We start from the raw sequence: 14,364 nt of genomic DNA on the forward strand, positions 1-14,364 counted from the left end.
ATTTTCTATTTTTTTATTGACCAGGATTAATTCATCGAACAAAAAAAAACATTATTTTATTTGACCGTGGAAAAGAATATCATTGCTTTCATAAAATATGCATAATTTGAAATACATTATTGTGGGCAATTATTAATTTATTATTACTAAATTAAATCCTTTTTCTGTTTAGATTATATTTATATACAGATAAAATATATGCTGCCAATCGTTACAAACATTTAAACCAAAAAGGCTATTGTAATCTATTTTAAGTTATATAACGATTTGTTTTGTTACGAAATCTCAATAAATAATTTCGACAAAAACATCAGTATTTTTGTATAACATAGCAATTGAACCATCTGATGGTAAGTGGTCAACAAAGGCCATAGACCTCTTTAAAAAATGTAACAATTCCTTACATCACCAATGCGCCACCAACATTGGGAACTAAAATGTTACGTCCCTTGTGCCTGTAGTTACACTGGCTCAATTTTGTTTTTCATTTCATTTTTTTTTATTACATAATAATACACAACCATTTCTTTCAAGCACTATTTCCTATATATATTTGTGAACAGTTATAAAACATAATGTAAATTTGTACTGATATTATAAAGAGGTAAAATTTGTATGTGTGTATGGGGTATATGTATGTATGAAATTGTAATTACCTGTATATATATTTATATTGTTTAGCTTTCGTGCAAAGCCGGGACGGGTCGCTAGTCTAAAATAATAGTCACTTTGTATGTGAAATTGAAGATACTGATTAATTATTTTGTATAAATATATTTGAGGAGTGGGTATGTTTGTCTGTTCACTAATCTCAGGATTAAATATAGATTTGAATTAAAAATCCTTTTTTTGCGTTATTTAAACCATTTTTCGAGAAAACCTGACTCTGTGATATCATATGTAATAAGTACAAATAGCTTAAACAGTTAGGTATATAATTAATAATAAAATTGGAATTAATTTTTAATCCAAATCATAATATAATTTTCAAAATGTTCGAGCACGTGTTTTTGACTAAGTAATCAAACGATCATATCTCAACAGAAATATTAAAAATCTCACCGTACACTAATTTCATTCATTCAAGTCGATAAAGTCGTGGTGGTGAGTGAATGAGAGGTTTTTTTGCTACCGTACACTTGTCTAAATCACTGTGAAATTACTTGCCTTGGCTGCTGTTTTGTTGTATGGTACGTCTACAATAACAGCGGCGATTAAAATTTTTTTTTGTATAAATTTATACTAAAGTTTTATTATTTTATTCGTGTAGTTTTTTGAAATAAATTAATACCTGTGTATGTTTAAAGTTTATATATCATGATTATGGTTATTTTTAATCCTGTCTGATAGTCGTCTGCTGAGTACCAGATGCATAAACCTATTTTATGAAAAATAAGGATTCCTATAGAAATAAATATTGTAATTTTTAATATTTTTCAGTATTAATTTGGTATAGAGTAAAAAAAAATCTATATTTGGCAATAATAGTCGATAACATCACGCTTTGGATATTTCACTTTTAATGGTATCTACGGCTTAAAGGCTACATTACCTAAATAATAAATAAAAATATAAGATAAAGATAATATATACATCCATCCTACTGCCCTTATCCCAATTTTACTCGGGGTCGGCGCAGCATGTCTTCTTCTTCCATACTTCTCTGTCGGACGTCATCTCACTAGTAACAATACAAAAGATAATATACACATGCAAATAATTACGATGTCCCTCGTTACGCGATCACAAACATAATAACTGTCTCTTCGTATAGATATAACGAATCTCTTAACATTCGTAATAAAATTGTAGCGTGTGTAAGGTATATTAATTATATAAATAAATAAAACAATTTCAACATAAATAATATAAATGAAGTGAAACTGATTATTAAATCAACACACGAGTAAAATTGCATAACTTAATCACGGCGGCATTAAATCGCTACCGCTCATAAGCCCGCTCGCACTCCTACCAGCCCCCATATCTTCGACAGTAGTCTGAGTCACCACGCTTATATAATCAACTTATTGTATGTAGGTATAGATATATTTCGACTTACGAATACGAATTGTGTGAAAGTTGATATCTTGAGAAAGAAAATAAAAACATCAAAAATATATGCACGGAGTATCGGCGAAGAGACTACTCACAATCACTGTTTAGCGTTTAAGTCAAACGGTGTTTTCTCTCTTTCTTTCATCGTTGAATTCACGTTTGAGAGAAGAAGACGGCATTATGTAACGAATCACCCCTTTAACAACATTTATGGCTAAAGTCGTAAGTTTTTTGACGATCTTTAGAATCTACACTCCGATCCAGTTCACGTACAACATGACTTGCAAAGTGTTGATTTAATTGTGTTTCAAGTCCAAGTACTCGTTTGTATAGTTAAAGTTTCAGTTGATTAGTATTGAGACAGCAATGGATGTGAAATAGAGACTATACCACTAAATATTCATGTGCTTGATCTGTGTTTCTTCGCCTCGTGGTAGGCGGTGAAGAAAAATCATGAGGAAGCCTACTCTTAGATGCAGCAAAATAATAAATAAATATTGGACAACATCACATACATTACTCTGATCCCAATGTAGCTAAAGCACTTGTGTTATATATAAAAATAAACTCCAAATCCCCACAAAACAGGAGGCTTTAGTTGAACAAGCAACTACTTTTATTTACTAATCACAATTCAACGTAATTATTGGATCAAATAGAATGAAGCTTGGGATACCTTGAGATTATTCATTGTTATTATGTTTTGACAGCAACATGAAATCCCCCCCCCCCCCTCTGCCCTGATTAACGAGCGTAATTTATGACTTTAATATAATTCATACTCTATAGAGCGTTTTTTTTCGATCTGGATGAAAAAAGAATCCCACTACAATATTAATATACATTATGTCTGTATTCCGAATGTTATTTTTCTACCGAGGCGAAGCAAATACATAAAATATCTAGTTTATAAAAATAACAATACGTTTTTAAATCCACAACAAACACCAGTGAATGCTGTGAAAGTATTTATAATTGAATTCGCTAATTAAAATAACAATATCACAGTTACGTAACGCTCAGACCGAACTCCATCGGTTTTGTAGAGCTGCGAATTTAATAGACAGGTTTTGTATAAATTGTTTTGTTACTGTAACTTCTAATTAAAAACTCGTTTGTATATCTATGTAATACAGTTTTAGGTAATAATGCAAATGTTATAACATATAGTTTTGTTACTATATGGTCTGGGGATAAATTCTACTAACATTTTTTTTTATCGCAATTGACATCGAAATCTATCGATAATGGCTTAGCAGTTTTTCTATTCAACTAATAATACGACAAAGTTGCGGTTCGAAGTTGGATCGTAATAGATTCGGGAGCGTATCGTAACTGTTATAAATTAGTAGGATTACACCTCGGTTCATCTTTCACTCAAATAATTGGAATAAGGAAACGCTTCTAGCATTCTTGCCACCATACCACGCGATTATAAGTAATCAACTAATTATTTTTAATTGAATGCAGTTTTATTATATTTTAATTTTTTAATTAAATATTTTTAAAATTAGAAACATTTGTGCAACTTGCTCATAAATTATATACTGTCTCTGTCATACAGGAATAAATCTTATTTGAAAGACAGAGATAATGACTGATCACTAATAATTGTTTATCAATGGTAGGTATTATATTGACAATTAAATAGTTCCGTTCAAAATAGCGAACAGAATTATTAATAATTTTATATATTTTCGTTAATTTTAATTGTATCATAAGAATTTAAAGTAGAACAACTTTTTAATTTGAATACCCAAATTAAACTATTTTCTAGATAATGGTCCTTAGATTCTAAGTTCATTGATACACGTGCATAATAACTAAATACGTTAATATATATAAACTTAAATACTCCTTCCACTACATTATTGTTATTTTTAATTCCAAATGTATATAGTAAGACTCACCATCTCCGCTCTGGTTGCTGCTGTGCGCGTGGTACTGCTCATCTGCGAATTCATACTCTATATCAAATGACACATCTGCTCTAGCCAAAATTATTTCATACATAACAAATCAACTATATCCAGGAATACAATACAATATCAATGAAAATATCTTTACATCCTTAAAAAACAATACCTCGTGCCACAATATAATATTAAAAAAAAAAACAATTGACAGTTAAATGTAAGTACTATATTACTGATAACCATGGACTCAGGCATAACTTTACCAAACTTTAGGCGATACTAAAATATGAATATTTAAGTTGATATTTTTTAATTCTGGCAACACCTTCTTATGTCAATGTCATCGCTAGCTATGACATTGTCAGTGCTATCTAAAGACAGTTGTGAGCAAAATCTTACAAATAAAATTTAAAAAAAAACACGACGAATAATATTTTTAATTTTAATGTTTCAGAAAATATGTTGTGACATCATCAATATTATTAGAACAATTATTGATGGGAAAAAATATGTTATATTAATTAAGTTATAAATATTATTATTTAGTTGTTAATTAACTTTGGACTGTATTTGTTTTATCGGGACAGACTGCTTAATGTTTTTTTTTTACCTTTAAGCTAAAGTACCTTTTGAATAAAATAATAAAAATTAATAATGTACAACTCTACAATTATGTATTAAATTAAAAGTAATTTGAAATCGTATTAATGAGAATAACATAAAATTATCTCACCTCCATTCCGGTGATCTGTGCTGATGAGTTCCTGGCTCTGGATCGGAGCATGGATGAGGACCTTCTGCTGTGGACTGTGGGGGTCCAGACCCTCAACCTCTAGCAGAGGCGCGTGAGGTTCATACCCGTGAACAACTAACGGTGGAGCGTGCAAATCCATTTTTCAATCCTTTTGCATCACACTTATAAAACTAAAATATTTTTTGTTTTGCTGACGCACTAAATCTTAGAAAATAGTTCCTTTAAACACCACTTATATTTTTTTATAATCCTGTCTATTAATATAATAACTCTGTCGTCACTAGTGTTGGCACATTTGAATTAAACTACGAGGATTTTTCGAGTATTATTAGTTTTGAGTTAGTTATGAGTTTTACTTAGTTTATTGTTTCACTGAACTGTCACATTTTAAGTGGTACTGTCACCGCAGCTTCTTGCGAAATTTCGAGCGCATTTTCAACATTTTACCTAAAATAAAACAAGAAAATTATAATACAGTACATAAAAAAATTGCAAATGTCTTAATCTCACGACACTAAGAATAAAATTACAGTAGATTTTTTAATAGAGTTTGAAGCAAATAACTTAAGGGGAAGATCTATAAGACCATGGTCAGACCTGCTGTTCTATATGGATCAGAGTGTTGGGCTACAAAAGGGATGACTGAAAGACAATTGCACGTGGCGGAGATGAGAATGCTCCGAGGAATGTGTGGTGTTACGCGAATGGATAGAGTAAGGAATGAGTACATAAGAAGAAGTTTGAAAGTGGGACCGGTAACCGAGAAGCTATCTGGAAACCGGCTGTGAGAAAGGTTTTGAGAATGGATGTGGATGGACATAGAGGTAGGGGACGACCCAAGAAACGATGGATGGATTGTGTGAAAGACGATATGGTTGGAAAGAATGTTACTTGTGAGATGACGTCCGACAGAGAAGTATGGAAGAAGAAGACATGCTGCGCCGACCCCGAGTAAAATTGGGATGAGGGCAGGAGGATGATGAGGTTGAAACAAATACGTAACGTATGTATGTTCCTATATCTTTTTATGTGAAATGAGTTATTGTAAATAAATAAAAAAAAAAACTAAGTCAGTAGACTTAAAAGAATTAATATTGTGCTACTGGCCACCATATGATATTAGTATAAAGATGTACACTTTGTGTATTTCTTATGACGAAAACTTAACCTAACGTAATCATTTCAAGAGTCATTTCGGGCGTTATTATCGCAAACATATCAAACATATATATGACAAGATATATCACAATAATCTAATTATAATCAGAGGAACCACTTTTGTATTTAAGGAAATAGGAAAACCTGATAAATCTGTAAAAATAAGGAGCAGAACTCTAAAATGCGTATGCAAAACAAGTAATGATTTTGTAAATCATCTTTCCCAGCGTGATCAGTTAAAATTTTGATAAAATCAACGTAACGTAAAAGAAAAGTTCATTTATACATTAAATTTAAACGAATATAAATCAAGTGTTCCGCTTTGCAAATAAAATGTTGCTATTTGTTTAAACAAATACAACATCGTGCCCCGGCGAGGCATTGTTTTCTATCTTGCTACAGCGATCTTAGATACCGTAGAGGTGGCATGTTTTAACTAATATATTATTTAGTGTAATATTTAATTTTATATGTTTTAAATATTGGGCCTTATATTCATAGAATCTTGTAGTCCAAGAAGCTAATGATGTTATAAAAAAACAGTTTATTTTACTTCTCAAGTCTAATTTAATAAAAGAAAATAGAAAGAAATTGTTGTCTGTCGTCTGTCATTCTGTCATTCTAGCGAGTAAAACTCAAGAAACACTGTTCATCGCAATTCGCATCTGCAATGCGGGTTGGTGGATTGGAATACCTTACTGCATCAGGCGTGTTTTATATGTTTATTTTCAATTGGCATATTATAAAGAACAAAAATTATAATAACAATAATTTGTTTTGTACTTATGAACGTATGTATAAAATTAAATATATTTTAAATTAAATGAAATCAAATTCATAATCATAACATAATCAGCCTGTAAATTTCCCACTGCTGGGCTAAGGCCTCCTCTCCCGTTGAGGAGAAGGTATGGAGCATATTCCACCACGCTGCTCCAATGCGGGTTGGTGGAATACACATGTGGCAGAATTTCGTTGAAATTAGACACATGCAGGTTTCCTCACGATGTTTTTCCTTCACCGCCGAGCACGAGATGAATTATAAACACAAATTAAGCACATGAAAATTCAGTGGTGCCTGCCTGGGTTTGAACCCGAAATCATCGGTTAAGATGCACGCGTTCTAACCACTGGGCCATCTCGGCTCTATTCATTCATTCACTATTACACTTTGATTGTCAAATTGAATACTACCGGTTCCAAAAAGATACCCTAGCCAGAGAAAAACCGAAGAAAAAATATGTTTATAGATTAAAAATACCGCATCAAAAACTTCGCTGCTTTGTAACTCTCGACAAAGGAACGCTCGCCGCATCTATTGGACGAGCTTTGTTCATATTCAAATGTGAAAACATTTGCTACTAGATACGGAAATATTGCAAAGCTTCAAAAATTAAGTACTTCTTATTAATGGCACTATATTTTTTTAAATTTAATAATGTAATTATCATTTAGTGATTATTATTATGAGATTTCAATTCTTCGCTTATTAGATAATCTACCGCCAAAAATCAATACTTACAATAGTTGTTATGGTTTCAAGGGCGTGTAATAACTTATAATAGTAACAGCCTGTTAATTTCCAACTGCTGGGCTAAGGTATCTTCTCCCTGAGAGGAGAAGTCTATTAGCATATTCCACCACGCTGCTCTAATGCGGGTAGTGGATTCACATGTGGCAGAATTTCGTTGAAATTAAACACATGCAAGCTTAAGTTGTAAATTCAGTACTTGCGTGGGTTTGAACCGGCAATCATCGTTGTACGCGTTCTAGCCACTGGGCTATCTCGGCTACAATGGCGTGTGATACAGTGTAACTACGTCACAAGGGATATAAAATAATAGGGTTAATATTTCTTACAGCGTCCATGTCTAGGCGTCGGTGAGTACTTACCATCAGGTGGCCCATTAGCCCGTCCTATCTACATGCCATAAAAAATGCTATTAGCACATCTGATAAACCATAGACCGAGTCACCGTCAGAAATGTGTACCACTCCTTACACGAACGACTGTGAGCTACCATTGAAAACTAGAATTCTATGTCGCCTGAAATTACAGCGAATTACTCAGAGCCGCAACACAATACAAATCACTTATGTTTGTCGGTAGAATGAAAATGTGTGGGTAGTACCACATGAGGGCTTGCGTAATCCCAATAAATTGGGACCGAAAAGATTCTGATATTTCGAGCATTTAACGATGTAAACGTAATTGACGTCGAAATAGTTAATAATATATTTTTACATGTAACTGATCGCAATTGCAATTGCAATTGCAATTTTTTTTCTGTGTGATATCTTGCAAGCTAAAAAGCAAATATGTATTTTTTTTTGTACTGTAAATCTATAATTAAAGGATACACGAATCAAACCAGCGTATCACCGTGAATCGGTTGTCAAAATTCCACGAATAACGGAGCGAGTTTCGTTCGGAATAAAATAATTTTCGCATTGAGCCTATACTTTAAAAATATTTAAATTTTATTAACTCCGGGATTCAAACCTACGTAAAATTGTATGATAAAGGTTAAACCCACAAGGTTGTGGGAAAAGCAATACAATGGTGTGTAACACACGAGGCGACGTGTAGCAGATAGATCTTGAGATATGGTGACAACATAATAATTATGATTAATTACAGTCACATTGCTAATTTCATATTGTTTTATTTTACGATTGTTCGTTTAAACTATTAATAATATTTTTATATTTTGGTTCCGTTTTCTATAATATTTTTTATCTGTTATTACGTTTGACTCGAACTCTTCACAGGCACACGTCAACATTTTTTATTTTTGAAATCATAGATTTTTAATTTTGTGTATATTATTTAGTAATAAATGCAGTTTTAAATAAAATTTCTTTAAATATAATATTTAGTACCATTATATGGTATGGTGGGAGAAACCATTTTTCTTAGTATAATCTAACTAAAAACTAATAAACTCTACATAATACTTATATCAAACGATGCACTGTGTCTGTATGACTGTTCGACATACACAACTCGACTTAAATTATATATTTCTTTATGAAATTAAATTATGAAAACAACCAAATTATTAATTGATATAGGTGTATATATTTAATTCGACATATTATTATATGGTTTTTCACTGGACAATAGAACATATAATATGCTTAGAATGTAACTTGGGACGTAATATTAAAATGTCATAGGCCTGAATTGGTATGTTTAAGTAGATAGGCATATTACTCTACGGATACGATGAGGATGGTTTCGCTAGAACAGTTAGTGGTCAATATAAAATAATTCGCAAAGAGTATCATTTTAAATATAATTACATTGAAAAATTAGTTTGATTTTCGGAATATTTCAAAGTATGTACGTAGTACTTCGTCGTTGTAAACCTTCTGTGTTGCTCTCATGATTGTGACGTTTTATGGGAATTATTTTATTGTATATACAAATATATATATATATAATTGTAATAATAAAAATCATTGGTCAAAAATTTTATGAAGTTGGACGTGGTCAGATCAGATTGAACATCGGGCGTAAAAAAGGCTTTGTTCGATTTTTGAAATAAAAGAGCTAACCATTGAATTAATACGTTGAACTAATCTGCTAAGCTAGTCCAGTTTTTTTTTTAGAAAAATAATAAAAAAAAATTATTTGCAAATTAACTTAAGCTATTTAATTGCATTACCTAAGTATAATTAGGTAAGTAAAGTTAGTTTATTAAATGTAACATTTAATAAATATACATTAATATAAATCCCAAAATCCTTCGCTACTAAACAGATGTTTGTCGCTTTTGAGGTGAAGAAAAAAATATCTCTAACGATATAATGTCGTGGGAACAACAATACAGTTTGACACCCAGACAATGAGTGCGTTTTAATAATATATCATTAAAAGATTTACATTCGAAAATGTGAACAAAAATATATCAGTTCTTGGTTAAAATAAAATGTAGTTTCAAGCAAGTCATTTGACGTATTTGCTACAAACGTCTTCGAATAATCGAGAAATTTCCGACGGACAAATGCAAATAATTTGACGCCAAGCCATACATTTGAGAGTGACTATTGCAAACGTAATATTTATTGGATTGTTTCATTTAATGCGCCACAACTGTATATAATATACATACATGTATATAAATACACATACCGTTGGTACATGTTCGAAGGCGAGATAAGTTTTTGTTGTATAAAATTATATTCACACTGTATTGACATGAATAATGTAAGCTATTTGTATAATTCGAAATTCAAATTGAAAATTAAATTATAAAAAAAACTGTAAAAAGTTTTAATTTACATTTACGAAAATAAATATAAAATTTAATTTACCAGGATAACATAAATCCTAAGAGTTCTAGTCCTAAAGATTAAATAAATTGCAATCCTACTAATAACTACAATTCATACTGATAAAGTAGATTATGTTATTTACATTATTTATTAACTCACATAATGTTTCTTATTTATGTTACACGAATAAATTAAAAAAAATAATTGAATTTCAATCGTCTTCAATTTTGTATTACTTTAATTTTCTATTTAAAAATGGATTATATTTTCAACCAGATGAGGCTCAAACATAGAGCCGAGATGGCCCAGTGGTTAGAACGCGTGCATCTTAACCGATGATTTCGGGTTCAAACCCAGGCAGGCACCACTGAATTTACATGTGCTTAATTTGTTTATAATTCATCTCGTGCTCGGCGGTGAAGGAAAACATCGTGAGGAAACCTGCATGTGTCTAATTTCAACGAAATTCTGCCACATGTGTATTCCACCAACCCGCATTGGAGCAGCGTGGTGGAATATGCTCCATACCTTCTCCTCAACGGGAGAGGAGGCCTTAGCCCAGCAGTGGGAAATTTACAGGCTGATTATATAGGCTCAAACATTATCGGTACAGATAAAATATTTCATTCATTATTTAAAGAAGATAAATTACAGTTGCAAACTCGAAAATTGAAATGATTCATCGCAATATGAATTAAAAATGGCTGTAAATTTCCTTTGTTAATATCATATTATTCACTAACAATTTAAAATAAAAGAACTCGCGTATTGGTTCAGTGACTACCTTATAAGTGTACAGGTCTGTGTTTCAAATCTTGAGCCGTAAAATTGAAACGCTTTAAGGGTTGACAAGTTAACTTTGTTGTCAGATACGCATTTGTGTAATAGAATTTATAGTCACCATCATGATGGCAACATTAATAATAATATAAGTTATATACTTAAAAAAACATATTCCATATGATGGTAACACTACATACAGATTAAACGGAATAATTAATTTATATAATACAGAATATTTATAAAAAAATAAATTCATATATAAACATTAATGCAGTCTCAGTTCATTCAAATTAAAAAGCAGATTAAAAACATTTCGGAAAATACAAACTCATGAATCATATTGAAGTTTAATATCCTTTAATCATTTTATTCATCATCCTGATAAAATCAAGATGGCTGCGTTAAAATGGCGGGATTCTCACATGGACAAAAACAACGACATTGAACTGCGAGCAATTGTTTCAAACCGAAATGTTAGACAAAGGTACATTTAATTATGCTCAGGGTGACCATAAATTGATGTACTTTGTTACATATTTTTTAATACATTTTTTTAACTTATTTTTAATGACATATTGCTGAAATATCTTTCGTTTTTTAAATGTAAATATTGTTTAATTGCAAATAATCACATATTATAATTTTATGAGAAGAATCACATATTAAGTCTAAAATTTTGATTACATTTTGTAACTTTATGTCTAGTTATTTAACCCACTGACTTTTAAATAAACATACATATATCTATCAAGAATAAAATAAAGGCTTTACCCCAGCAGTTGGTTAGTTAATGCTTAAAAATTGTTTATTTTTCAATAATTTAATATAAGGTTTAAACAGCGAGTGCTCTGTGCAAGTTTTAGGTTGCCTTTTTTTACCTTCAAAACCTCAAACCCTGTAGTTCGAATAATAAACATAATTGAGGAATAATAATAATAATTAATACTGTCATATGACTGAAGCACACTAATTTATCCCAGAACCAAATATTTTAAAGTATCAATATAAAAAGCTAAACTTTAGCACATATATTGGTAAGCTGAACAAGATTAAAGAGTAATGAATACAATACGAGAGCCGAGATGGCCCAGTGGTTAGAACGCGTGCATCTTAACCGATGATTTCGGGTTCAAACCTAGGCAGGCACCACTGAATTTTCATGTGCTTAATTTGTGTTTATAATTCATCTCGTGCTCGGCGGTGAAAGAAAACATCGTGAGAAAAGCTGCATGTGTCTAATTTCAACGAAATTCTGCCACATGTGTATTCCACCAACCCGCATTGGAGCAGCGTGGTGGAATATGCTCCATACCTTCTCCTCAACGGGAGAAGAGGCCTTAGCCCAGCAGTGGGAAATTTACAGGCTGATTATTATTTATGTTTATGATTATGAATACAATACGTATAATAACTTAAAGCAACTCTTTATAATGTAGCCTAATAATAATGGTGCGATAGTTCCAGTCGATGTGCACAATATGCGCGAGTGAGTGAACGAAATGAATGAGAGAAACTATTGATATCAATGCACCTTAACTATAACCACAGCTACACATTCAAGTGAACGAATCAACGAACGATTACGATGAATGAGACACGTAATTTATTATAGTCCCACAAACTATAGCAAACATGTACACCCTACCGGTAACTCGTTTCAGTGGAAACCTGTCCTTATTAATGACGTAAGTATCCCAAGGACAGGCTAAATGGATTTTTTAAATGAATACGATTTGTATATAATTACTTCAGACCGAAATAAAAATTACTTTAACATACATCAGACACACTTAATTCATGGTATTATATTTATAAAGTATTTATAAAGAAATATGACTTCCATTGTAGGTAGGTAGTAAACAGCAATAGTTATTAATGTTAGGTTCCGGTTTAATGCGTGATTGAACCATTGTCATTACACAGGGGAAATAAGTTTTTTGTTAGCAAGGCTAGTGGGGTATTGACAACGTGAAAGATCTCTATGTCTATGAGCAATAGTGACTGATTGTCAGGTAAATTCAGATGCTTCTGCGAATTTGAACGAATCTTTGATTAGAATGACGTCATCGAGTCAATTCGGCCCATAATTACTTTTCATTGCAATAGAACTCTATATAGTATAGTAACAGCCTGTAAATTTCCCACTACTCCTCCTCTCTCTTTGAGGTGAAGGTTAGGATCATATTCCACCACGCTGCTCCAATGCGGGTTGGTGGATACACATGTGGCAGAATTTCGTTGAAATTAGCCACATGCAGATTTCCTCACGATGTTTTCCTTCACTGCCGAGCACGAGATGAATTATAAACACAAATTAAGCACATGAAAATTCAGTGGTGCTTTGAACCCGCAATCTTCGGTTAAAATGTACGCGTTCTCACCACTGGGCCATCTCGGCTAAATAGACTCAATAGAACTTTAACAACCAAAATTTCTAAAATAGCTTAAAACGTTTCAACATTCACATTAACCCTTCAATTACCACTGGGGCGTGACGATAATCCGACAAAAGTAAAAAATAAAAAATAAAAGCTACATGAAAAATGAGTTATTTCGTAAACAATAGCAATTTTCCGGTACATTTGACTCGACCCCTGCGCAAGCGCACGTCAAAAAATGTAAGCAATCGGGGGCGTTTTACCCCCAAGTAATTTTTAATCATAGATTTTTAATTGGGTGTAATTGTATGATTAAAAAATAAATGAACTTTTAAATTAAAATCTTTTAAAATATAATATATAATACGATGTATATAATATGCTAAAATCTATACTAAGAAGAGAACCCATTATTTTTGTATTTCCTAGCCGAAAAAGCCACCGTCTTGGAAAATATAATATTAGCATTTTTAAAATAATATATTCATTGTGCATGCGGTTGAAAAGTAAATTTATTTATTTTAATGTACCCTGTAACCATTAAAGTTCAAATGATTTCCTACCTTACCCTAAAAAAATTATAATTCAAATGCATTAACGTGAAAATTCCCATAGTAAATATGATAATCGTTTAATATGACCCCATTAGCTAAACCCCCGCATGCCGATGGTCATACTCACCCCATGAGCTTGCATTGCGTGACTGACAATTGTAGTTTAGGGTTATTTGATTAAATGCGCATATTTAAAGACAATTTCCGCTAACAAGTGGGAAACAGTTGATCGTTAACTGCTCTTGTTTATTGCACGAAGAAACGTCTTCCTTATATGAAACTATTTTTTTTTATGAAATAGGCGAACGGACAAATCGTAAGTGGTCACAACAGCCCATAAACAATGGTGCTGTAAGAAATATTAACCATACCTTACATCACCAATGCGCCACCAACCTTGGGAACTAAGTTATTACGTCCCAAATGCCTATAATTGCACTGACTCACTCACCCTAAAAGCCAATACAAAGTATTGCTACTTG

The 14,364-nt window shown here is 31.9% G+C and overlaps 1 protein-coding gene across 4 annotated transcripts in view; it reads right to left on the reverse strand.

Annotated features, from left to right (window-relative positions):
• Positions 1-5,180, reverse strand: part of LOC113398873 (paired box protein Pax-5) — a 67,178-nt gene extending 61,998 nt beyond the window's left edge. For 3 of the 4 annotated variants that reach the window (XM_026637812.2, XM_026637809.2, XM_026637808.2), the window contains exons 1-2: positions 4,708-5,180; positions 3,969-4,025 (exon numbers count right to left, since the gene is read on the reverse strand). In XM_026637812.2, coding sequence (XP_026493597.1) covers positions 3,969-4,025; positions 4,708-4,867 — 217 coding nt within the window. In that variant the 5' untranslated portion in view covers positions 4,868-5,180. The remainder of the gene's footprint in view (positions 1-3,968; positions 4,026-4,707) is intronic. The other variant, XM_026637811.2, reaches the window with a different exon arrangement.
• Positions 5,181-14,364: the final 9,184 nt, after the last annotated feature.

Source organism: Vanessa tameamea, chromosome 26, assembly GCF_037043105.1.
Source record: "Vanessa tameamea isolate UH-Manoa-2023 chromosome 26, ilVanTame1 primary haplotype, whole genome shotgun sequence".
NCBI lineage: Eukaryota > Metazoa > Arthropoda > Insecta > Lepidoptera > Nymphalidae > Vanessa > Vanessa tameamea.